This window comes from Cucurbita moschata, unplaced genomic scaffold (assembly GCF_002738365.1).
Source record: "Cucurbita moschata cultivar Rifu unplaced genomic scaffold, Cmos_1.0 Cmo_Scf00001, whole genome shotgun sequence".
Classification (NCBI taxonomy): Eukaryota; Viridiplantae; Streptophyta; class Magnoliopsida; order Cucurbitales; family Cucurbitaceae; genus Cucurbita; species Cucurbita moschata.
This window is the reverse complement of record NW_019268517.1, coordinates 10,398,269-10,424,587: the sequence shown is the minus strand read 5'-3', so window position 1 is coordinate 10,424,587 and position 26,319 is coordinate 10,398,269. Positions and strand designations below refer to the sequence as shown.

General features: G+C 36.8%; 5 protein-coding genes and 1 long non-coding RNA gene across 7 annotated transcripts; 3 read left to right on the top strand and 3 right to left on the bottom strand.

The window, feature by feature from the left end:
• Positions 1-36: 36 nt before the first annotated feature.
• Positions 37-394, top strand: LOC111440989. The gene is made up of 2 exons (XR_002710061.1): positions 37-157; positions 250-394. It is a non-coding gene; the product is annotated as an uncharacterized LOC111440989 (long non-coding RNA).
• LOC111440963 (protein PIN-LIKES 5-like) lies at positions 383-3,817 on the bottom strand. The gene is made up of 8 exons (XM_023077813.1): positions 3,686-3,817; positions 2,631-2,787; positions 2,463-2,542; positions 2,259-2,383; positions 2,059-2,180; positions 1,177-1,488; positions 995-1,095; positions 383-909 (listed from the first exon to the last, which is right to left on the bottom strand). Exons 2-8 carry the CDS (start codon positions 2,763-2,765, stop codon positions 546-548), a joined length of 1,239 nt encoding a protein of 412 aa, XP_022933581.1. The 5' UTR covers positions 2,766-2,787; positions 3,686-3,817; the 3' UTR covers positions 383-545.
• Positions 3,818-5,624: 1,807 nt separating this feature from the next.
• LOC111440955 (protein PIN-LIKES 7-like) lies at positions 5,625-9,534 on the bottom strand. The gene is made up of 9 exons (XM_023077801.1): positions 9,430-9,534; positions 7,496-7,642; positions 7,347-7,426; positions 7,149-7,273; positions 6,838-6,959; positions 6,564-6,758; positions 6,304-6,429; positions 6,128-6,228; positions 5,625-6,054 (listed from the first exon to the last, which is right to left on the bottom strand). Exons 2-9 carry the CDS (start codon positions 7,628-7,630, stop codon positions 5,688-5,690), a joined length of 1,251 nt encoding a protein of 416 aa, XP_022933569.1. The 5' UTR covers positions 7,631-7,642; positions 9,430-9,534; the 3' UTR covers positions 5,625-5,687.
• LOC111440980 (RING-H2 finger protein ATL8) lies at positions 8,047-19,171 on the top strand. Its single transcript, XM_023077837.1, has 2 exons — positions 8,047-8,051; positions 18,466-19,171. Exon 2 carries the CDS (start codon positions 18,526-18,528, stop codon positions 19,108-19,110), a length of 585 nt encoding a protein of 194 aa, XP_022933605.1. The 5' UTR covers positions 8,047-8,051; positions 18,466-18,525; the 3' UTR covers positions 19,111-19,171.
• On the top strand, positions 12,612-17,900 carry LOC111440942 (MLO-like protein 8). 2 transcript variants are annotated; one of them, XM_023077789.1, is made up of 15 exons: positions 12,612-12,941; positions 13,656-13,713; positions 13,803-14,026; positions 14,108-14,224; positions 15,349-15,409; positions 15,495-15,583; positions 15,660-15,734; positions 15,809-15,897; positions 15,971-16,020; positions 16,107-16,147; positions 16,237-16,410; positions 16,480-16,515; positions 17,024-17,091; positions 17,200-17,236; positions 17,343-17,900. In XM_023077789.1, exons 1-15 carry the CDS (start codon positions 12,753-12,755, stop codon positions 17,748-17,750), a joined length of 1,716 nt encoding a protein of 571 aa, XP_022933557.1. In that variant the 5' UTR covers positions 12,612-12,752; the 3' UTR covers positions 17,751-17,900. The 2 variants fall into 2 exon arrangements, with proteins under 2 accessions (XP_022933557.1, XP_022933548.1); XM_023077780.1 differs by having other exon boundaries at positions 12,614-12,941; positions 17,176-17,236; positions 17,343-17,862.
• A 2,130-nt stretch (positions 19,172-21,301) lies between the features above and the next one.
• Positions 21,302-25,579, bottom strand: LOC111440972. The gene is made up of 7 exons (XM_023077825.1): positions 25,373-25,579; positions 23,690-23,826; positions 23,111-23,171; positions 22,825-22,960; positions 22,391-22,721; positions 22,053-22,181; positions 21,302-21,961 (listed from the first exon to the last, which is right to left on the bottom strand). Exons 2-7 carry the CDS (start codon positions 23,784-23,786, stop codon positions 21,531-21,533), a joined length of 1,185 nt encoding a protein of 394 aa, XP_022933593.1. The 5' UTR covers positions 23,787-23,826; positions 25,373-25,579; the 3' UTR covers positions 21,302-21,530.
• Positions 25,580-26,319: the final 740 nt, after the last annotated feature.

The following is a 26,319-nucleotide window of genomic DNA, read 5'->3' as shown; positions in this document are numbered from 1 at the left end:
TTTTTTTTTTTTTTTTTTTTTTTTTTTTTTTTTTTTTTTTTTTTGTGGATTGTAAAAATCAGGTTCAGGTTTAAGGTTTTGTCTTGAAATCAGTTGGCGATTCGAGCCCCTTTCTTTAACGGGATTCCCTTTTGTGGGCTTGGTTTTTTTAATGCCGGTATATTCTTTCATTTTTATTCTCAACAAAAGTTCGATTCTTCGTAAGAAATCGAATAAAACTATACTGTTTACTAATGTTTTTGTTCGTAGGGGTCGAGACAAATGTATCAACAAAAGATTTGAGGTTTATAACTCCGACTAAATGTCTTAATTACGAACATTTGTCTAAAGTTTATTAGATTTACCTTTTTATATAGAATTTCCCATGAATCAAGAACATGGGTTACTGAAACAATGCTTCAATATCACCTCCTCTGGATCATGTAATCACTATTTTGTTTTATCTATTTTTTAAATATAGTTTTTTTGTTAAAAAAATACAAAATTGGTGAGAAAACAAACCAAAAAAAAAAAAAAAAATACAAAAGAATTTGAATATATATATATCAAGCCAAAATCCACATGAAGACTGCAGACCAAATAGCAAGAGCAAGAGCGGCTGCCAAATAAGTCCATAGCATGATAACAGAGCATTCCTCTTGACCAACGCCGAACAACTGAGTCATTGTGCCGATGGACATGGCCGGCGGCGTGGTGTACTGAACCATCAACAAGAAGTGGTAAAGAGGATCCGGCGGCAGAAATCCTAATGAGTTTGCTCCTTTCACAACCAATATCCCTATTGCCGGCAGTGCAAAGTACCGAACCACAATCACTCCGATGATCGTCGTCGGCTTCACCGCTGACGACCTTAGCCCTTGAACCAGGTTGCCGCCGAGTATCAGCATGGTGCATGGGATTGTCCCATCTCTGTTCGTTATACATCACCACAACTCGTTTAGTAATGTTTTCATTTCTCATGCATATGGTAACGATCTCTAGAAAGTATACATACCCGAGTAGTTGAACAGAATCTTGTATCACACGTAACGGAGCATTATCTCCAATTACGAGGTTTCTGAGCCATGTCACCGCTCCAAAAATGAACCCCACAATCTAAAAATAGGAATATTTATCCGATTCAAGCATAGTTCAATAGCTAAAACTTCAGTGAGTATCTCAAAAGTGGATACTTACCGCTCCTAACGATGGAGGGGCCATTAACTCTTCAACAATGCTATGCAAAAAGTCTACTGTTTTGGCCCAAATGGACGATGATTCCCGTTTCTCTAAGATGGCTACAGATTCTTGGGATTCCCTTGATGAGACTGAAACAGGAAGGCCTTCTTCTTCTCCACATTGTTCGTGGAGAAGTCGAGTTTGCAAGTCGCCATTGGAGGTGTGGTTGGGTGCTTTCACGTGCTCCTCCGGTGCTTCAAGTGCTTTCATTCGCAAAGACGACGTTTTCACAAGGTGAAAAGTGTGAGTCCACAGGTAAAACCCACCTAGCTGAAAATTTTTACCCATCGAATACATTAGGTTAAACTACCACTAAACAAACATATGAACGTTAGAAATAACGACTCTCCACAATATAGTATGATATTGTCCACTTTGAGAGTAATAGCTCTCGTAGCTTTGCTTTGAACTTCCTAAAATGCCTCATACCAAATTCAGGCCCACTACTAGCAGATATTGTACGGACTCGCCCGATTGGGGGCTTCCCCTCACGGCTTTAAAATCAAGGTGTTTTGTTTCTCCTCCTCAACTAACGTGGGACATCACAATCCACTCCCTTTGGGGCCAAGGTCTTTACTAGCACACCGTCCCGTGTTTGGCTCTGATACCATTTGTAAGGATCCAGACCCACCTAGCAGATATTTTCCTCTTTGGACTTTCTCTTTCGAGGCTTTAAAACGCGTCTGCTACGGGAAGGTTTCCACACTCTTATAAAGGGGTGTTTTGTTCTCCTCCCCCAACCAATGTGAGACATCACACCCTCCCAACCATCCTCAACAATGACCACATCCCGTTCTAATACCATACTAATCTATGTTATGAATAGGTTAGGTTACGTACCGCCATAGAGAAGGAAGCGTACGAGAGCCCGAGAGAAGTACAGGTATCACCGTTACCGAAAGGGCTGCCATCCTCATTACAAATGGCAGGGATGATGATGAGAAGAAGGTTTCCCAAGTTGCCTAATCCCATATTACCAAAACAAATGAATAAACAAACCCAATAAACAAACAAAGAGGTAGAGAAGAAGAAGAACAAACCAGCAGAAGAGGCTGCAATGATAAGGCCTTCAAGATATGGCTTAGGCTTCAATATCTTAACAACTATCCATCCCAAAATCCCTCCAAATAGAAAGGTAAACCCAATATTCACTGGCATGAACCACCTAATTCATTTAACCCAACAAAACATTCAAAACAACACTAATGACCGATGATAATCATAGATTAACGTTAATTAATTACCATGAAACAATGTCTTCAAACGTCACCGTCTTGGCCAAATTTGCAAACATCAGACAAGGAGTGAACACTGTGAACACAATCTGCACCACCGATCAAAGCATAGCTCAACTGGTTAAATATTAGAATCTCAAATGACAAAAAAGAAATTTGAATCTCTCGGAAATGGACCTTGTTGAGAGAGGTTCGAGCATGCGCGGGAAGAAGGTTGCAGTAATCAGTGGCCAGAAAGGCTCCAACTAAGCAGATGATGAGGACTTGTAAATTGGGCATTAAAGCCACCTCCAACAGTGACAATAAACCCATCTCTTCTTCTAATGATCTTCCTCTGTTTCAAAGTTAGGCATCAACCATAATTAATTACCATAATTAATTACCTCTAATTAACCAGCTCAAATTAATTACCTTTATTTATTTATTTATTTAATTATAGTTTTTGGTTGCCGGAATTTTAGTACTGCGTGCCCTGCAATTCGTAATTTTCGAACATGACAACGTAGCCCACTACGACTCCCGACGCTCTCACTGTTTGTTTGTTTTTTTTTTTTTTTTTTTTCTATTTAAAATAACTATTTTACTTCTTCTAAATGAACTGAAAATGAATATATATAATAGGATAAATTAATAAAAAAAATACCCCTAAATTTTTAAAAATTNTTTCTTTTCTTTTTTTTTTTTTTTTTTTGATCTCATCACTTCTTAAATATATATTTAATTCTATTTTTTTCACTCTTCAATTTCTAAAATTTTTAATTTCGGTTTCTTAAATATCATAACTTTTTTCGAATTTTTGTGCCCTTCCATATATAATACTAAAAATAGAAGTTATATTAAAATTTTAAAAACCCCAATTTAAAAATAAATTGATTTAAGCCAAATTTCTTCATCTTTATATTTAAAAATACCCTTAAATTAACCTTTTTTTTTATATTAAAAATGTGTATATATATATATATATAGAGAGAGAGAGAGAGAGAGAGAGGAGGCAAAACGCGTAACGTAAGTGCGTGAATAGGCTGAAGAGAAAAGAAAGGAAGACGATGAAATGCCAGAAAGGTCGCCAGCTTCCTCGTTCATCGGCTATGGATTTTCTCTCTTTTAATTTTATTTATTTATGTATTATTTTTTTTAAATAATAAAAAACCTACTCCGTGGGGTTGATAAATTAATTAAGAATATTGGAAATGGAAATAAAACGTAAATTAAATAAAATCAAATGAAAATACCTGATGATCGGCGATTATAGAACAGCGGCGGCCGAGCAGAGGCAGAGGGGCAGAGGAAAATCAAATAATCGCTGGAACTGGAAATGCCATTTCTGAACTTATTTATAGGGAAGACGAGAAGAAACACACAACCACCTCGCCTTCCTCGCCACGCGACAACGCAGCCGCGTGTTTTTTTTTTTTTTTTTTTTTTTTAAATAAATTTTAAAACACACAAATTAATTATTAATAATTATTAATTTAGCTTTTTAATCATATTTTATTTGGTAAGCTGGTGTGATAATATCTTAATCGATGATGACGTGGATACACAAGATTGGATTACGCCGACCCGCCACGGTGGCGCAGCCAATTCTGAAGACACCTCGCGAATCTATCTGGGCCCACCCCCCTTTTTCTAATTTCCATTCTCTTTTTTTAAAATTTAATTTAATTTAATTTCCAATAAAATCATACAATTAATTCAAATTTTTTTTAATTCAATACTATATGGAAATGGAGATTCCAGTGAATGTTCATTAAATCAAGTCCATTTATTGGCATATAAATATTCTCCAACTTTATACAAAAGATAAAAAATAAAATAAAAAAAAGAATAACTTTTCCCCCATCTTTTTCATTTTAATATTTAAAAATAATTTTTTTAAATAGTCGATATAATAACTTAGAGATAAGCTTCCAAATATATAGTTATTTCTATTCACGATCGTTCATGATTGAATTATTTCTTCACCCTTATCTTGACTTTAAAAGATATTTTAATAGCCAAAGATATTTCATGACAAATATATATATTATAATTACAAAATTATAATTAAATAAATATAGATGGAGTATTTGACCAGTATATATATTAGTTGGGGTCGGGATCGGGATCGGTGCGGAGAATATAATAAGACATTTTTAATTATTAATATAAAAATTAAAGATTACAGATTTAAATTGGTAATTTAACTTAACAAAAATAATTAAATTTTAAAATGCAAAATAAATATTTAAAACTAAAACATTATCAAGTTGTTGTCTTATAAAGTCCACATGTATCTCCGCTGTCATGTTTTTTTTCATTCTCATGTTAAATGCATTGGATCTTGTGACGTGGGAAAATAGGGAAAGTAGTAATAATTCGATTTTTTATTTTTTTAATTATATTTACATTTATGGCTTTCTAAAATAAATCACCATAGTGGTAATTAATTTTAATATATATAAGAAACTAAAATTAACAAATAAATATTCTTTTAATTTTTTAATTATTATATATATTTTTTTAAAATCACGTTGGCAAATTGGAGCTACGTTGGATTTGGATGTCTATTTTATTTTTTTTTATTTTTTTATTTTTTTATTAATTTGGTGACTAAATTTGGACGGCATTTTCACAAATAATTACATGAAATTAAGAAAATAAATAAATAAATATTGTAGTGTTCATTTTGGTTCGAATGTCTTTGGGTTTGCTTGCGTAATTGCACACGTTTTTAAAACCTTTGCAGCCACTTTTGACGCTGTTTTTATTTTAATGATTAAATCACGCCAAAATTATTTTATAATTAAAAAATTTATGATTTTGATTGATAATAACCCTAGAAGTTAGACGAACACAACTCTCTACAATGGTATGGTATTGTCCACTTTTAGTATAAGCTCTCGTGACTTTACTTTAGGCTTCTCCAAAAAGTCAGATAGTATTCATTGATTATAAACTCATGATCATTCTCTAAATTAGCCGATGTGGGACTTTCATCATCTAACACCAGAGACTCGTAAAATTTTCAATTGGAGAGGAGGCCGAGATAACACAAAAAAAAAAATATATATATATATATATTATATTTGTTATCCAATATAGAATATATGGAATGTTTTTTTTTTTATTATTACTACAAATATTTCCATTATAATTAATTAATAAGTAGAATAAATATACAAAGCTGACTCAAAATAATTAATTATAATATGTATTTATTTATTTTTTAATTTGTAGTTTGTATTGTAAAAATTAAGGTGACAAGATCCACATGAAAACGGCGTACCAAACGGCGAGCGCGAGGGCGGCGGCGGAATAGGTCCAGAACATGATAACTGAGCATTCCTCTTGACCCACGTCGAACAACTGTGTCATGATTCCGATGGACATGGCCGGCGGCAGCGTGTACTGAACCATCAGCACGAATTGGTACATGGGGTCCGGCGGAAGAAACCCTAATGCATTGGCAGCTTTCACCACGGCTATTCCGATGGCCGGTAGAGCAATGTATCGGACTACGATCAGCGCTACGATCTCCATCGGTTTCACTCGATATGATCGTAGCCCTCGTGTCAAGTTGGCGCCTAAGATGAGTGTCGTGCTCGGGATTGTTCCGTCACTATCGGATCATTAACAAAATGGTTATCAAATAGAACTAGTTTTTAACTTTAAAAACAAAAATGAAAGCTTACCCGAGTAGTTTAACCGAGTCTTGGACTACTCGAAACGGAGCGCTCTCCCCAACTACGAGATGTCGAAGCCACGTGACCGCTCCGAAAATGAATCCAATAATCTAATTAAATTAAACCCATTAATTACTTTAATCTCGTAGATTATGATGTTAATTAATTAGGTTAATTATACTTACGGCTCCTAATGTTGGTGGCTCCATCAACTCTTTACTAATTCCGACAAAGATATGTCGTGTTTTAGCCCATATGGTTGCTTTCTCTTCCTTCTCTAATATGGGGACGGCTTGATCTTGGGATTCGATCTGCCAACTCAAAATTACGAGTTTTAAATAATTAAAAACCGCCCATCTCGAGATACGATGGCTAGAATGTTTATCTAAGTTAAGTATGAATGAACGACATTTATACACGTCGTCAAGAAAAACGATATTATTACCTCTTTTAGAGACTTGGTGGACGGGAGTGAAGAAGGAACGACATTGTCTTCCCCGAGAAGACGAATAGTCAAATTCGAGGCTTGGTCGGGTGCTTTCAACACCTCCTCCGATCCAAATTCTTCGCCTTCATTGAACTTTAAGGAGGACGTTTTCACAAGGTGGTAACAATAAGTCCAAATGTAAAACCCGCCAAGCTGCAAATTCTCGACGTAGAATCATGAGCCACATTTATCGTTTCGAGTTACGTAAATAGAACTATTGTTGTTAGCTTACCGCCATGGAGAAGGAAGCATAAGAGAGGCCACGAGAAGTACAAGCCTCACACTCGCCAAAAGGGTTGCCCGGCTCGCCACAAATTGCAGGGATGATGATAAGAAGAAGGTTGCCCAAGTTCCCTACATGTTTAACCGCTTTAATAAAACGCTATAAAATGTTTGTATAACAACGTATATAAGCTATAGTTTTATAGCATTTAATAACATGGGCTGTTACGAAGTACGAAAAATGCTCCAAAAAGTCTACGAGGGTGTTTTTCGTAAGCTATCGTATCCATTATTTGTTGCAGTGAAACGAAAGAAACTGACCCGTAGCAGCAGAGGCGACAATGAGGCCTTCAAGGTATGGCTTGGGTTTAAGGATTCGAACGATCATCCATCCCAAAACAGCTCCAAAGAAGAAGGTGAAGCCAATATTGAGAGGCATGAACCACCTAATTAAATGATTAATTAGCTTAATCATAGGCAGATAATGATGATTAGAAGGGGAATTAAAGCTTAGCTTACCATGAAATGATGTCTTGAAAGGTGACAGTTTTGGACAAATTTGCAAACATGAGACAAGGAGTGAAGACACTAAACACAATCTACAGACATAAGTAGAGATGATTAGTGACATTAATCATAAAATTAATGCGTAATTAATGGTTAATTACCTTGTTAAGTGATGTTCTAGCATGGGGTGGAAGAATGTTGCAACGATCAGTGGATAAGAAAGCTCCCAACAAGCAAATGAGAAGGACTTGGATGTTGGGCATGGAGGCCACCTCCAATAGAGACAACAAACCCATCTTGCTTCAATCCTATTTTGATATCAACTTTAAGCCAATATATATTTGAAGCGTACGAATGAGTATCGCAAATTGCAGATAAGGTGATCATGAACTCGGTTGGGTTGGATCAGGATTCTCCGACCCTTATATTCATGGGTTCTTCTTATCCTTAGATTATGGTCTTCTTCGTGAAGAGCGAGCGTGAACAGCTCAAGTTCATCGCTAATTGTTTTTTGTTAGGCTTAGATTTTAAGGAATGTTTCGTTCCCCTCTCTAACCGATATGGGATCTTACAATCCACCCTCCTTGTGGGTCCATCGTTCTCGTTGACACACTACCCGGTGTTTGGCTTTGATACAATTTGTAACAGCTCAAACCCACTGTTAGTAGATATTGTTTTCTTTGGGCTTTTCCATCTGTGTTTCCCCTCAACGTAGAGGTTGACACACCCTTATAAGAAATGGTTTGTTCCTCTTTCTAACCATCGTGGGATCTTACAAATTTTTATTGGGAGACTCATAATTTATCGATCTCGGTGCATTTAGACAGTACAAAGATATATTAGGATTTGAAACAGTATAATTAATGATGTAAGACAGTACAAATTTTGACTGGAAGATCTTACCTTCCGTGTAGATTGAACTTATAAATCGACGTTAATTAATCGAAAAATATAGAAATGTAAACCATACATGAATGTGTTCCATGTGACAAGTGGTTTCTAGAAAAGGACATGAAAAAGTGCATATCATGTGACAAATGGTCCCATCCATTGATGGTTATTGGCCATACATGTTCTTTTTTAGATATTAATGCCAAACCCTACCCTTTTCTTAAATACTTTCATACAAAAATTACAATTTTCAAACAAATTATAATATAAAACCCAATTCTTATTTTATTCCAAAATATATATATATATATATATATCCAAATTTAACCTCTATTAAATTATTGAACTTTAATGAAACTTTTAAAATCATGCCTATTTTTTTAAAAATTAAAGATATATAAAATTAAAAATTCACGAAAAAAAATATAATATCTTTAAACTTTTATATTTTTGTCAAAAAAAAAATTTCAATTATTTAATAAATAAATAAATAACTCCCTTAAACTAAAAACTTATTATTATTAGTACGTGGACAGAACCATCATCTACAACTCAGATTATTTTCATATTTTTCTATTTAAAAAAAATAAAAAAATTTAACTTGTTTAAATTTTTTTTTTTTTTTTTTAAGTTTAAAGGTGTCAGTAAATTGTAAGTGTATTTTAGAGTAGAGGAAACTTTTAATTTTTTTTTTTAAAGAAAGAATAAAATTTAGATATATTTTTATTAATTGAATGTACAATAATTTATTAAATACAATATTTTTTAAATTAAAAAATTATTAAATATATATTTAAAATTTAAAAACAGGATAATTTAGTTTTTTTTTTTCCTGAAAAAGGGATAAATAAGAATATAAATATTCAAGTTTGTTTTTTTGGTTAGTTACTCCATTTTAGTTGGTATGATGCTCTAAAAAAAAATGCAATATTCTAATTAAATTTTAAACAAGGTAATAATAAATAAATAAATAAATAAAGCAGATTTTAAAAAATGTTAAATTAGTGAAGAGATTTGGTTTAAGCCTATGTGTCATTCTGAAATTATTTATGATTATTATTAATTGTTTATCGTTTGATTTGGTAATTAATTTTCCATTAATTAATTACTGTTAAATTTGATAGAAGCCATGAACATGCAGGAGGCTGTGGGGTGGGGTGGGGGAGGGAGGAAAGTAGAGAGAAATGAGAAGGCAGCGGCGAACCTGGGTGGTGCACGGCGGCCGGCCGGACGGCGGAGGCGGACAGAGAAATTATAAGGGAAGGAAAAAGCCTCCGGAAACTCGGATCTCCGATCTGAGATTAACTGTGAGAAAGAGTTGGAGACTGAAGTTGTTATTATATGGTGACAACTGACAAGTTATTGCCTTCCCCACTACACGACAAACTGAGGGCCATACCCAACCAAGGCTTGCCTGTTTAGCTTTTTCATTCCACGACGTTTGGAGAGTCGGTGGGTCGTGGGACAAAAATTCACGTTTAAATTGGAAATGAAGAGTGTCGAGACAAGCTTTTCTCCTTTAATTAAATTGAATTAAGATGGTAAATATAATTCTGTCCTCTAATGTGATATCTCGGGTGAGGAGAACTGAACACCCTTTTATGAGAGTGTTAAAACATTTCTCTAGGTTTTGAAGCTTTGAGGGGAAGCCCGAAATGGAAAATCGAAATAGGACAATATTTGCTAGCGGTGGGCTTGGACTTGGGTCATTACAATGATATTAGAACTAGGTTTCGAATGATGTGTTAGCGAGAAAGCTGTTCTCGAAAAGAGAAAGTCCAGATAACGCCAGCTTCTTTTTTATATAAAAATATTATTGTATTTATTAATATGTAAATATATATATAAAAAAAAAAAATCATTAAATGGATAAGGTTAGATCAACCTCGTCCATAGCCTTCAGAGAGTTGAAAAGGTTTTGGGCCCACATAGTAGGGCGAGTACGTGGAATTTTTTTTTTTTTGTTCTTGATGACGTGGAAATTTAAAAGCAAGATCCTCGTAAAATTATATAATGGTATTTTAAAATATAAAAAGTACATAAATTAATAATTTAAGTTATGCCCTCAAATTTATATTTTCTTAAAAAAGAAAAAAGAAAATTTAGTTAATTAAATTAATAAATTGATAAAATACCATATAAAATATAAATTTAATTATTTCAATAAAAAAAAAATTATATATAGAAATGAAATTAAAATTTCCCAAAATTTGAAAAACGAATTAAAAAAAAGCCTAAATATTCGGTGCTAAATTATAACTTTACCGACAAAACACTAAATAAAAAGACAGCAAAAATCAATGAACTCCACCGAAAAAGAAAAAAAAAATGAAATTAATGATTTTTTAAATAATTATTAATAAGTTTAATTCTTTTTATTAATCGATTATATGAAAAAATTTAGGTTATTCAGGTAATCTGGAACAATATGTAGTTGACATATTATGATATGTCTAAGTACGTAGACGAGACTGAATGTCTTGTTTTTGATAACATGCGATGTATTTTATAATTATTAAAAATCTTTATTTATTTACTTGAGTTCTATGAATATTGGCGGATAAACCCTACTTGTTAAGGATGTCTTATCTTATTAATAAAAACAAAATTAATTATTTTTGAAAAGAAATGAGAGAATAATTGAAACGCTTATGAACCACAATTATATCAACTTCTAGAAATCCTTAAATAATTGATTTTATTGCATCGACTGCTAATATCATTCTATCATTGCTCGCTTGTATTTATGTTATAATTATTTATCTATTTTAGTATTTATATTTTTTTTATAAAATTTAAATTTAAATTTTATTAAATGTACAAAAAAAAAGGAATATTGGAAAGTAATATTTTATTTATTTTTTATTTTTGTAAAAAAAAAGGTAAATTAAATGAGTTAATAACACTATAATTAAATAACTTTCATTCCAAGTTAAATTTCCTTCAATTAATTTTTAATTATTGCCACGTCATTTCTGAATATGACACGTAATTATTTGATCACATTATTCCTCCCCTCTTTGGGGGGTTTGTATTGAATTATTGTTAAAGATGTTTTTGTCTTTAGAGGACATTATTGGGTATTTGGTGGGGTGCACTGCCTCTCACATCATAATGGTGTACCCATCACGACCCGTTCGATTATTAATTAAGTTTATCGAGAAAGATTACATTTTTAAGTCAAGAGATCGATAACGTGATCTTGAATCAACTTATTAATGACGATGTAACAACATACTCCTCGTATTCAAAATTTGAACGATACTTAATGACCTCGACATACCCCTACATTCTACAGCATGGTCACATTATTTATTTCTCGTTCATAAGAGAGAAGACTATCTATCTCGACTTCGACACCAAGTGGTGCTGACATTCTCTGATTATTCATGGCTTCTAAAAAAGAAAGATTATCCCTACAAACCAATACCGTCTTTTTCAACATGTTTTGTCTTCACAAGTATCATAAAATTGCTCAAAAAAAAAAAAAAACACACACACTCAAATGTGATGTTCTTACGATTGAGTCATCGAAAAGAAATGTGTGTGACTGAAGATTATACTCTCTATCTTTGTACGTACGTATGTATACATACATTCATACATATACGTGCTATTGAAGATTTGAATCGAACAATCTGAACCAATCAAACCGATTTCAATTATATTTTTTAATAATTTATTTTTAATTGTTTTTAAAATTATTAGCTCTACCCCTCCCAAGAAGCCCAAAAATATTGAGGCCCATTATATAAGTGAGGCCCATCAATTTTGGGCTATGGTCATCATAGGTTTGAGGCTAATTATAAAAAGCGGTCGGGAGTAGTCATGATTAACTCTCGGAACTTCTCGTATGGTCGGTCAATTCGTGACACCCGACAACTCCTTCCATCTATAGGGATGGATGAGTAGCCACAACTCGTATGGTCGGTCAGTCATGTTACCAATTATTCACTGAAGTGGAATAATCTTCCAAGTCTAGTGAGCTTATATACCTCATTCGCTTCTTCTGATCATGTAAAGGTTCGCTTATATACCTCATTCGCTTCTTCTGATCATGTAAAGGTTCAAAAATTTACGGTTACTACGAGTAATTACATATGTTTAATCCTACTCAATGTCATCGTGGGGCGCACATTTTTAAGTCGAACCGACAAGTACAAAAGTTGTCGTTGTCTGAGCACAGGGGATTGGGGTGAGACCCCACATGAGGAACATCCATTGGTCACCCAATTAATTGATGAAACCAGAAATGGGTTTAGTTTTAAATTACATTTAATTTGATGGGGTGATAATGTAAGATTAAAATATCCATAAAAATGTAACCTTTTTTTTAAGATTTAACGTAGATTCTTGAAATGTTTGAACGCTCTCATCATTAATGACGAAGAACGTGGGCTCCACGGTTCAGTGAAGTTCTTCTTCTCTCCAATAATGTCGTAGTAGCAGCTTGGTTTTACTTTACCAAATTAATTCTCCATTTTTCTGCCATTTTAGCTCTTTGCTGCTTAGGTTTCTGCTGTTTTGATGGCTGTCTCTTGTCTCTGTTTTTGTCTTCTGTTTGGGGGCGCCGCCGTCGTTGCTGCCGCTGGCGGTGGAAGCGGCGGCGGTTCCAGGCAGCTCGATAACACACCCACATGGGCTGTTGCTGGGGTTTGCTTCTTTTTCATTGTTATTTCCATTGTATTGGAGAAAGTTCTTCACAAAGTTGGAACGGTAATTAGTTTTTGATTGATTTCTCTTATTTTTGTTGCTTCTGTTCTTCTTGTTCTTGTGTATTCTCATTTGGGTGTTGTTTCTCTAAGCATCTGTTCATTCACTTATCCTTAAAATTTTCGAATCACTATGAATATGTTTGTCTTTAAGATAAGATTTCTGTAATGAATCAACTTTCCCGAGGATTGTTGGGAGGGAGTCCCATTGGCTAAGAACCCCGAAGCAAAGCTACGAGAGCTTACGTTCAAAGTGCACAATATCATATCATTGTGGAGAGTCGTGATTCCTAGCATGGTATTAGAGCATGCCCTTAGCTTAAACATGTCAATAGAATCCTCAAGTGTTGAACAAAGAAGTGCTAGCCTTGAAAGTATAGTCAAAAGCGACTCAAGTGTCAAACAAATGATGTACTTTGTTCGAAGACTCTAGAGAAGGAGTTGAGCCTCGATTAAGGGGAGGCTGTTCGAAGGCTCCATAGGCTTCAGGAGAGGTTCTATAGTGTACTTTGTTCGAGGGGGGATTGTTGAGGATTGTTGGGAGGGAGTGCAGGCCTTTTGGGGAAGCCCAAAGCAAAGCCACGAGAGTTTATGTTCAAAGTAAACAATATCATACCATTGTGGAGAGTCGTGATTCCTAACCTGCGCGATATCGGTGTATTTTTCTACAAATTTTCATAGCCCAAATCTACTCTTTGATTTGTTCTTGTTCTCTTAGTGGTTGACAGAAAAGCACAAGAGTTCTCTGTTGGAAGCTCTGGAGAAGGTTAAGGCTGGTAATACAATACTCATAAACACCACATTGTGTCAAAACTTTGAGTATGAGAAAGAAAAAAAAGATGAACATTCCACAAACTTTGTGCAGAGCTGATGATTTTGGGATTCATTTCCCTGCTTCTGACCTTTGCACAAGGATTTATAGTCAAAATCTGCATTCCTCCAGCCATTGCCAATACCATGTTGCCTTGCCCACTTGACAAGAAAGATGCCTCATCGTCTGACAACAGCGACGACGAACATCACCGGAGGCTTCAATGGCTAATCCGAAGATCGTTGGCTGGAGGCCACAATGTCGCCCCGTGTAAGGATGTAAGAACCTGCCCCATGAATCTTATCATTGGTTTGATAAACTTGATTGTGTTGATAAACTATGTTCATTCTTTCTAATAGGGTAAGGTGTCTCTTATATCTATTGATGGATTGCATCAGTTGCATATTCTCATATTCTTCCTAGCTGTGTTTCATGTGGTCTTTAGTGTTACCACAATGACACTTGGAAGGGTAAAGGTAAGGGCTGTTTTCTTCTTTGTTTGTATGATTTTGATGTTCTTTTTAAGTCTTTCATAGAACTTCTTGATTCAATTCTTGTGTGAGATCCCACGTTAGTTGGAGAGGAGAACGAAACATTCCTTATAAGGGTGTGGAAACCTCTCACTTGTATAAGCATTTTAAAACCTTGAGAGAAAGTTCAAAGAGGACAATATCTGCTAGTGGTGGGCTTGGACTGTGGGCTTAGACTGTTATAAATGGTATAAGAGCTAGACATCGAGTGGTGTGCCAGCAAGGACGCTGGCCCCCAAGAAGGGTGGATTGTGAGATCCCACATTGGCTGAAGAGGAGAACAAAGAAGCATTTTTTATAAGGGTGTGAAAACCTCTCCCTAGTAGACGCGTTTTGAAACCTTGAGGGGAAGTGCAGAAGGAAAAACCCAAAGAGGACAATATCTAATAGCAGTGGGCTTGGGCTGTTACAAATGGTATTAGAGCCAGACACCGGGCGGTGCACCAGCGATGATGCTGGCTCCCAAGGGGGGTGGATTATGAGATCCCACATTGGTTGGAGAGGAGAATGAAGAAGCATTCCTTACAAGGGTGTGGAAACAAAGAACAATATCTACTAGCTGTGAGCTTGGGCTGTTACAAATGGTATTAGAGCTAGACACCAGGCGGTGTACCAATGATGATGCTGGCCCCAAGGAGGGTGGATTGTGAGATCCCACATTGGTTGGAGAGGAGAACGAAGAATCATTTCTTATAAGGGTGTGGAAACCTCTCCCTAGTAGATGCTTTTTAAAACCTTGAAGGGAAACCCAGAAGGGAAAGCCCAAAGAGGACAATATTTGTTACCGGTGGCCTTGGGTTGTTACAAATGATACGGTTGGGCAATACTTTTTGGGGAATGACAAGCTTACGAGAATTTCTATAGTATGATTCAACTTAACGTCTCGTCGTGGTCTGACTCGAGTCGTATAAAGTAAAACCAATGTATGAGCCATGACGTAAAGTAAAGCAGGAAAAGAGAGGAAAAATGTCCTTAGTTATGTCATGTAACCAAGTCTTGAGATCATTGCCTAGTGAATTTTGCACCTACGTCGTCATCGCTTCGTTACGAACGGAACTGTTTCTACTCAGATCCGAGGCTGGAAGGAGTGGGAGAAGGAAACTTCGACTCATAACTACGAGTTCTTCAATGGTCTGTCATTTTGTTCTTTCATCAAACAACACTTAGCATAGAGAGTTTGTAGTTTCACATGAATTGGTTCTTCTTCTATGCACAGATCCTGCAAGATTTAGGCTCACTCATGAGACATCTTTTGTGAAAGCACACACCAGCTTTTGGACACGCCTTCCTGTCTTCTTCTATATTGTAAGAGAAAGTTTCTCAATACTCTTTCGAGTATCCATCGATATCGAAATGACTCGGGTTTGATTATATGTTGCAGGGCTGCTTCTTCAGGCAATTTTATGGCTCGGTTAGTAAGGCCGATTACTTAACGCTCCGCAATGGATTCATAACAGTGAGTTATCCATTGCTAAACTCTAAACTGATCACAGCTTCGAGTTTCGAAACGTAATACAAATACTCTTGTAGGTTCATTTAGCACCCGGAAGTAAATTTGACTTCCAAAGATATATCAAAAGGTCATTAGAAGATGACTTCAAGGTAGTCGTCGGTGTGAGGTAATAGTTCGATATCGTTTTAACTACGAACAAACTATCGTTTAGTTTTTACGAGCTGGTCTTTTGGTGGCAGTCCTGTTCTGTGGTTGTCATTTGTGATCTTCCTGCTTCTTAATGTAGCTGGTACGATAACTTCACTGAATCTAATGATTTTGACTTAACATTTAGCTCAAAAAACTCGATTAGGACGAAAACCGTTTTGTTTTCAGGGTGGCGGACGATGTTTTGGGCGTCGTTTATCCCTTTGATCGTAAGAAAAAATCTCTATCTTTCAGAGGGAAATTCATCAGATTAGCTTGTTAGTTATTATATGATGATGGCTGTTTGAACCTCACATAGATAATCTTAGCTGTTGGATCAAAACTTCAAGCCATTTTGACTAGGATGGCTCTTGAAATCTCGGAGAAACATGCCGTGGTCCAGGGAATTCCGCTCGTGCAAGGGTCCGACAAGTACTTTTGGTTCGGTCGACCTCAACTCATTCTTCATCTCATGCATTTTGCTTTGTTTCAGGTAACCAAAACCTCCCATATGCCTTCATTTTAGTGTTGTTCTGATTATCAGCTCATTTGGTTTATGCAGAATGCATTCCAGATCACCTTTAACTTGTCTATACTGGTATTCTTCTCGACGTTATATCGATTTCTTTCCGTTCTCCGATCAAGAACAATGTTTTATTTACGGTTCGGGAACTTTAAGAAGGTTCATGTGAGATCCCACGTCGGTTGGAGAAGAGAACGAAACATTCTTAATAAGAGTGTGGAAATCTCCCTCTAGCTGACGCGTTTTAAAACCTTAAGGGGAGGCCCAGAAGGGAAAACCTAAAGAGGACAATATCTGCTAGCGGTGAGCTTGGGCGGTTACAAATGGTATTAGGGCCAGACACCAAGCGGTGTGCCAGCGAGGACGTTGGCCCCAAAAAGGAGGTCTCGAAGGGGGGTGGATTGTGAGATCCCACATTGGTTGGAGAGGAAAATGGAGACCTCTCCCTAGCAGACGCGTTTTAAAACCTTAAGGGGAAACCCGAAAGGGAAAGCCCAAAGAGGACAATATCTGCTAGTGGTGAGCTTGGGTTGTTACAATTTTTCTTGTAAGCTACAATCGACGATATAGTTGTTGTGTGCAGCATTCTTTCGGGTCGAATTCTTGCTTCTCCGACGGTCCCGTCCTTACCATTGTAAAAGTTTGTATAGGGTAAGTAAGCCTTTCTTCCCTTCTAATGATATGAATGCTTGAGCTTTTTGATCACAAGGCTTTCATCTGCTTATGGTTTTGTAGGGTCATAACATTGTTTCTCTGCAGCTACGTTACGCTTCCGATATACGCCCTTGTAACTCAGGTATTTACGTATCTCGACTTTTTCCGTTCTTTCTGCCTCGTGCCTGCGAAACGTATTGTTGTGAGGCTGAAGGGTCGGTCGTATGATGGATGTTTATGAATTGCAGATGGGGTCGGGCATGAAAACGTCCATTTTCGACGAACAAACATCAAAGGCGCTCAAGAAATGGCATGAAAAAGCCAAGAAGAAGCGGGTTCTACGAAGCTCAGCAACTAGAACATTTGGACGTAGTTCTAATGCTTCGCCTTTGAGCTCCTTTGGACGCTCATTGCGACGGTTTAAAACCACGGGACACTCCATACGTGTGCCTGCGTACGATGACCTTGAGTCGTCTGATTACGAGGGCGATTCACCAGCAACGGCTATGCAAGTATCGACTATTGAATCGAGTAACGTCGATGTGGATGGAGATGAAATACACGAAATTGGTGAAAGGGAACAACCGGAGAGTCTAGAGCAAACTAAAGAAGAAGGAGATGAGTTCTCGTTTATAAAGCCTGCACCAGTGAAATGAACAAGCTTGGTGGCTATAGGTGAGAGCTTGTAAATGTATTAAGATTTTGTTTGCACATATGATATAGTTTTCATTTGGGTCTCCAAAGAATATGAAGGGTCGAGATTTATTATGTTCGGCTTTATTATGTTCGGATGACGTTATTATGCACTCGCTATTCTCTCTATTCACGTGAATGACCAAGACCTAATTGAATATCTATGGGTTGGGGTGCAATGGATGTGTCCGAGCAAGCAAAGATGGCCAATGTGTCCTAAGACATGGGACGACATCACGATGCATGAGTTGTGTTGATGAGAATCGAGATGGCAATGAGATGCGACGTTGCACACTCACGACAAGCCTTAAGGAAAACTCAAGCCCCATATTCATTTTTCACTCAGTTTTGTGTCTTCGTCCACCGAACATCGTTTGTGCGAAATCTAAGCTTGTTCGGCCACACATGTTGTTTGTGTGCGACACAACAACGTCGCATCTTATTGTCATCTCGGGACACATGGGTCATCTTGGCTTGCTCGGACCCATTGGGAATTGACCCATATGTCGATTATCACATTAGGACATCCCGAACATCCATTCATCCGACTTCATTCCGAGATAGAAGAAGAATCTAACCGAGCTTAAAGGATAACTATGAGTAACAAATAACCAAACTAGGGAGTGGCCCACCTCCCAAGTTGTCCTCTTCTCCCCTCTTCCCCTTTTAACAACAAAGTTCTCAAGATTTTTCCTTTTCCATAGATTTCTCTTCTTTTTCTCTGTTCAAATCCGTGTCATGACTCGCTACTTCCAAGCTTTGGCCGGGAATACTTCCTCGGCGACGGCGACAGCGACGGCGCCGCCCCCAGAGGCGGTGGCTATGGAGTCGGACTTCGTGGTGATTCTGGCGGCGCTACTGTGTGCTCTAATTTGTATGGTAGGGCTGATAGCGGTGGCTCGGTGCGCGTGGCTCCGGCGTGGCAGTAACGGTGGCGGTGCAGGAAATCAGGCGTCAGCGAACAGGGGATTGAAGAAGAAAATCCTGCAATCCCTCCCGAAATTCGCGTACAGAGCATCGGGGTCGGGCGGAGAAGAGAAATTCGCGGCGGAATGTGCGATCTGCCTGGCGGAGTTCCTAGACGGGGAGGAGATCCGACAACTGCCGCAGTGTGGCCATTGCTTCCACGTCAGCTGCGTAGACACGTGGCTGAGCTCCCACTCGTCCTGCCCCTCTTGCCGCCAGATTCTGGTAGTCGCCAGATGCCAGAAGTGCGGCGAGTTCCCGGCCGTCGTCCACGGCGGCGATCACAACGACGAGGAGGAGCAAAAGAGGAGGGAAGATAACAACGGTAACAACAGAGGTTTGGGATTTTTGCCTTGACTTTTAGTCAACGCCATACCCTTCTAATTATTGCTCACTTTCTCTTTTCCCCAATTCACTCCAAATATATATATATATATTGATCCCAATTTTTTGTGTTCGAGAAACGATCATGAACGTAGCTCAACTAGTCTAGCTTAAGGTATTATACTCTCGAGCGTTCAAATACTTTAGTCTACGTATCGTTGAACTAAGAAATAAATGGTATTATGCTCTCGAGCTAAAAATCCGTGATTCCAAATATTCTACCCTAAAAAAAAACCAAACTCAACTCTCGAGCTAAGATTAGTAATTTCAAATATTCCACCTTATTTTTTTTTTCATGGAACTAAGAAAAAAAAACGACATTATACTCTCAAACTAACAATCAGTGATTTTAGATATTTTACCTTATATTTGAACTAAGAAAAGACGGGTATTATATTTTCGAGCTAACGATTAGTGTTTCTAAATATTTCAAAAAAATTATACCATACTCTCGAGCTAAAGATTAAGAGAACCCTTCCCTTTATTCTCTTTCATATATATATATATATATATATATATAAAGGTTAGATTCTCGATACACGAAAAAATAATAAATAAAAAATTAAAAGTTGGGTATGAACGATGATTCTATTCTCTTATTTACTTTAAAACTTTGAACATTTTGATTCTCGTACTTACATTAACTTTATTTTAGTCTATTTTTAAAATATATAATTTATTTAAAAATTTATGTTGGAAATTAAAATAATATTTTTTTTTATATTTATATGGTCATAGTTTGTATATAAAGTAAATTAAAATAATTTAAAATTGGGTAAATATTTAGAGTTTTGACTAATTGATTATTAATTATTTATGTGGGGAGAAAATAAAGCATTTTTGAATTATAGTTTTAATTAATTATTAAGTAAAATAGATATTAGGCATTAATGTCTTGTCACCGTTTAAACCTCTATTTATACTTTTTTTATTCAAAACAATTCCATTCTTTTAAACGACGTATTTGTATCTTAGACTCTTTTGATACGAGGCAAGAATCCGATCTAGCTAAGTCCGTACAATTTTCCGAGTGTAGCACCTTATTACGCAGGCTCTGATGCTTCGATGACAAAGTTCAGTAGGGTTTAGGAGAAATGTAGTAAGTAGTTAGGGCTTTTTGTGTGAGTATACCTCTGAGGTGTATTTGTAGTGCACCAGGCTGAGACCATTTTGGTCGATCGGACTAACTGATGATAGTAGAAGTGTATTTTTATTTCAAGCAACCGAGTAAAGAGGTAGAGTGAACTTGAGATGCAATATTAACGTCTAGCTCTATAAATTATAAAATCGATGAAAAGAGAGCACGTAAATGAAGAGTCGAGAATTGAAGAAGCTACACTTCTTACCTCGTTTAGGTATATGTTTATGTTTGAGTGTCTCTCTATCACATATCTCTGCCCATTATTTTCCTTACATTTATGCTCATTATAATCTAACACGTGCTTAAAGCTCAACCATTATTTGTGCTCAACATTTTATATATATATACATATATGTGATGGTGGTAGGGTAAGAGAACGTGAGAGTCGCATTCTAAGCTTCATTTTTTTATTGGGTTTTGACCTAACATGTTCGTAATTACTGATTTTGAAGCTTTTATAGATAGAGCTTGGAATAACGCTTCTACCACGATTTGAATCACTCAAATCGAAGCTAAAACGAAGAAGTTATGACTAAAAAAAAAATTGAATAAGAAATATATGTTACGATAAAAGTTGATGTCTTGGGATTTGAACCCTCACTCGAAACCACACCATGAAAAGGCAGACATCAGCTTGGCGTTGTACTTGGCATTCAAGTATCCACTTCAAAAGAAACGTGTCTAAAACTACCTATATATAGGCGGTAGGGGGCGAACACTTGCTCCGATAGAAATTTCTCGGTGGGGAATGAATTGTTGAGAGTGGGATTTGAACCCACGCCCTTTAGGATAAGAACCTTAATTTGACACCTCAGACCAATTCGGCCATCTCAACGTTATTGCTAAATGTGAACCATATCTATAGATATAAAAAAAATATTGATTTTGAGAATAACCATCAAACACGTTTGTTGAGTTTGAACATTTAGTAACCTAAAGACAACCAAATTCAAAATTCTAAGTGTATTTTTTTTTTCAATATTATAAATATTATTCTTATTTTCATGCCTAATATTAGAAAATTGGAAAACTAAAATCCTTCCTTGATCATACATTCACATCCATTGTTGTATTTAAACTAAGTATATAGCACTTCAATTAGTTTGGTAAGTAGTGAGATTAACAAACTAAGAACATGATTAAATAAAACTAAGAACATGATTAAATAAAACTAAGCTGTCAAACATACATTGACTGAAGGAATTGAGGAACACAAGATTGAAGAGGATAAACCATTCCCAGCTCAGAATCACTACTCCATGGCGGCAGTTTCCTCTTCATCGTCACTACTTCCACCAAACATGGCCGCCATTTTCAGCGCCAAGTTTGCAGCCATTTCTCTTCTTTGAAAATCAGGCATCAACCTCAAGCTGTCCCGCATGTTCCCTATCTCACACATCAACCGTTCTAAATCCTCAACATCATGATGTTTTCCCTTGCATTCGACATGTTCTCCGTTAGTGGCCACCGCGTTTTCTTCAGCCTCTGCCTGATCACGGGTATTTTGACATGCTTGATCTTGCTCGGCATTGTCGGCTTCCTTTGGATGAGCTCCGGTGTCTATGGAAGAACCTTCTCCATTCGACGAGCAACCCTTGAAATCTGTGTCGTCCCACGGTTCGGCAGAACCCTCGGATAGTTTTTCGTAGTCAATTTCAATATCGGATTCTTCTTCCGACAATTCTGATTGGATAAAACAATGGAGGCAGATACTTAGACCTTAAACTAATAGATGAAACATTGTACTAACTAAGATTAATGTAATGCAAAAGACCTTCTTCTTTTGGAAATGATGGCTTTGTTATCTTATCTCCAGATTTTAGAATCATTCCAGGCCACATATGAGCAGAAAGAGCACCATAGAGCCTTTGAACTCCTTGTATATCACCATCAATTGATAAACCTGTAGATAATAGTATAGTTATGTCATAGAAAAACAAAAACAAGACGAGGATGAATGTGACACTGGATTCATGCTATAAAAAATGAACAGATTAATTTTGTTCCAAGCAGATAAAGGAAAAACGTGGTCGAAATTCTTTGCGCTTCGATGTTCTCATAATTCGTTGCCATATAAACAGAGAATCCAAGCCAACGCTAGGACTAACTTACATTTGTCAAAATCTGCATTAGACGCACACGCTTCAATGAACTCGATATTGCGTTCAACGCACCACTCCAAACACGACCTCCTAGTTTCCCACGAGGGATCTTCGTCTCCCAATAAACTACTTCCTTCAATTTCAGAAATTCCATATTCGACTGTATCTGAATAATCTGTACAAGAGTCTTTAAGTCTCTGCTTTTGCAGAAATTTTCTGTACTCAGCATGAACTGGATGACCTGGAACAAGATCTACTTTATTTCCTATGCATAATAATACATCAAATTTCTGTAGATCAGCATGAGCGACCCAATCCCGGAGTGTCGCATGAGATGAAAGCTGCAATGAAAAAAAAGCGTAGTAGGCATACGAACATATGATATCAACAAAAATATTGATTATTACAATTGCAGTTAAGAAACTTAAAATAGAAAGAACTAACATCATTCATGTCGAAGACCATGACCAGGGCAGCCAACTGATTGAATGTAGGCAAAGCCTCGATGGAAAATTGCTCGTCCAAATGAGCCACCGATACAGAGACATCGGCTGTGTAATATTGTGTGTCGATGGTCCAACTGTTTGTCAAGGAAAAATAAAAAGCCATTTCGAGCTCAAATTTACAGTGAGTGACCTAGAAAATGCTAGTAGTTTTCATTTTGACCAACTACATAGAAAGATACGTTGATACGTAAGAAGAAAAATGAAATTTTCTTTCAGTCACTTACCCATGGACCGAAACTTGAGTGGACGAATCCATAGCATCTTCAAAGTCCACAGAAAGTAATCCTACGATTAACAGAAAGACATTGAATACTCAAAATGATCAGTTTCTCTGATGCAACTACCGAGTGTTATGCTTCTTTTATAAACCATGAATGTCAAGACATATATCTAACACAATCCCACTAACTTACAACATTAGTCGCAAGGGAAAATTACATGTTAAAGGAAAAAAAAAAACAGATAACTAGCAAATACAAGTTTTTCTTCTATGAAATTGTGGCCACTTTTCTCTAATAAAAATTTACAAGTAGATCGAAAAAGACGAGATTGTACTTGAGCTTATGTACCAAAACAATAGAGAGAGAGAGAATATTCTCTGATGTTGTGATGTTGAGAAATTTGAGAAGAAAATCTCATCATTTGTTATAGCATATGATGATTGTAGTAATTGAGAATTTCAATTCCCGAAACCACTCGTACGGTATACACAGACTCTCAACGAGCATGATAATAATCAACTTAATTGCAACAAGTAAGAATTAAATAGATTGAATTTAGCAATGTAAGAGAAAGAGAATTACTTGAGAGAAGGGAGCGCTTGCCAACGTTTGATGATCCAACGAAAAGGATGCCAGGTCGACTCTCCAAAGGAATTGGATTCAGATGTTCTCCACTCATGGCTATTCTTTGTTTTGAAGTCCAACCTTCAAATTATTTTCTACAAATGTACCAAATAAAGCACACGTGAACAAATGTCCAAAGACATTTGAATTTTGAAAGGGGTAGTGTAGCTGTAGAATCTTCATGCATGAGATATGAATTAGAGTTAATAAAAAATACTTTACTATCATTTATTTCAATTCATTTAGAAAAAAGTGTAATTAGGTGAATGATAATAACAAACAACAACAACCAAATAAGAAAAAAGGTTCTAGAAAAACTATATTTGCTAATCCTTCTCCCCCACCTAGAGAACGAAGCGTGTTTTTTACAAGGGTGTGGAAACCTCTCCCTAGTAGACACATTTTAAAAACCTTGAGGGAAAGCCTAAAAGGGAAAGCCCAAAGAGGACAATATTTGCTAGCGGTAAGCTTGGGCCGTTACAATTAAAGTATTTACTTGGCGAATAATACTTCATTTCTCATTCTCATTTTGCCAATACCTCCCTAATCCACTTAGCCACAACTCTCGTCTTTGCCAATACCACTCAAATCCACTTGGCCACAATTCTCATATTGCCAATAACAACCCATTCCACCAGCTCGAAGTATCATCTCACCAAGTGACTATATTTTCCCTCTCCCTATCCATCCTAAAACAAATCTCTGGGAATCCTGCTGATCCTTTAGAAGAGAAAGAACAGATATAAAAGTCCCCTTCTTAGGGAAATGCTACAACTCTCAGAGCTACCTTGTTCAGAAACCCATTCTAATCCTACAGCAACCTAATCTATACTGAATAATCTGTTGCTAGAAACTGAAAATCCTATATGCCTGCATCCCCTGATTAATCAGCCTGCTTACACTGTCACCAGTTGTAACGACCCAGATCGACTGCTAGCAGATATTGTCCTCTTTGGGCTTTCTGTTTCGGGCTTCTCCTCAAGGCTTTAAAACGCGTCTGCTAGAGTAAGGTTTCCACACCCTTAGAAATGGTGGTTTGTTCTCCTCTCCAACTAATGTGGGACATCACACCAGTCAACACAAACTAAAAGTTGAAAGTACTAAGTAGGATCTCCCAGGCTGTCTCAGACCTCTAATAGCTAAAATCTTGACCTCTCACTCGTGAAAATCAAGAATTTAGCTGGAGTTGGAGTTCCATCTAGACCCAAAACCCTTTTTCCTCAACATGGCTTGAGGAAACTAGCAATTAGCATGATCATAGACTTCTTCCAAATCAATTTTAAACGATCAACTTCTCCTTTTCATCCCTTCACACTCCTCCAAGTTACAATTCACAACTGAACTTCTCAGTAACAAAACCAACCGGATCCGTTCTCAGCTCTTCCAAAAGACTACTATACCTTTCAGTTTAGGTTTGAATAGACAACAAAAGAAAGGATAAACTTCGATTTAAACATTCACCATAAATTATAAGCAAAAATCATTATCATTGAAGGGATTCAAATCAGAAAGTGAAATCTCAAACCAGTAGACCATATAAGTGAGATACTACGTTAATTAAATGCAAAAATGGATACAATTTGGAACTGGAAAAATGAATTCAAAGAACCATCATAGATCTACAAAATAGAGGAGTGTTACCTGGACATCTGGACCAAAAATCTGAGATTAAAGCAGAAAAGGTCAGCCCAACAATGGTAGCGATTGGGGGCGAGAAAATAAGCGATGATCCAGAATGCCTAATTGAGAGAGTGAATCTAAAGGTAAGAGGAACTAATAGCAATCAGCGATTCCCGCAATAATCACTCGTCAAGAACACCTGCTGGCTGCTGTGAAGGCGGCCATTAGGACTTGAGAGTGTAAGGAACTGACTCGGAACCTATTCGGTCGGTCCGGGTCGAGCTGGGCTTTAAAGAAATTAAGACCGGACGGCCGAACCGAACCAACGCACCATTTTAAAGTTTTAGGGTTTTCTCACTTTCTCTAAAGGGTAACTCTGACACTATTTCGAGTTGGCTGACTCACTCAATGGTGAGAATGAGTGTCGTACAAACGCTTACAAATGTCCCGTGAGAGAGAGATTGTGACACCTAGCCATATAACATAGCCTCCGGTTCATGTTGACACACTCGTGCCACCCGACAATGTCTTTTGAAATCTTATTTATGAGAAAAGACACTCAAGACACTAATCTTGCAACTTTCGGGATTGTGGTTCGGGACCTAATTAGGCCCCCATTAAGTTTCTCTCTCAACACCACTGATGACACCGCCACTTCTTTTCTTGTTTGTACTTTAGGTTTGACAATCTTACCCACTTTTCTGAGCGCGTTAGATGATATATCATCCTCCTCGGTTGTATTATGACACGTCTTTCTTTCGATCCATTAGCCAATACTCGGTGTATCACCACTACTCTTGTCCATAGCGTGCGAGTCACGACATACTCTCTTATATTATGGTTGGATCACTCTCGACCAATTAAACTAATCATAGTCCTCGAGCCCAATTGACCTCATCACACAATGGATTAGGACACTAGTTAACGTCATTTTATTAAATTTATGATATATGAATTATTACAAATCT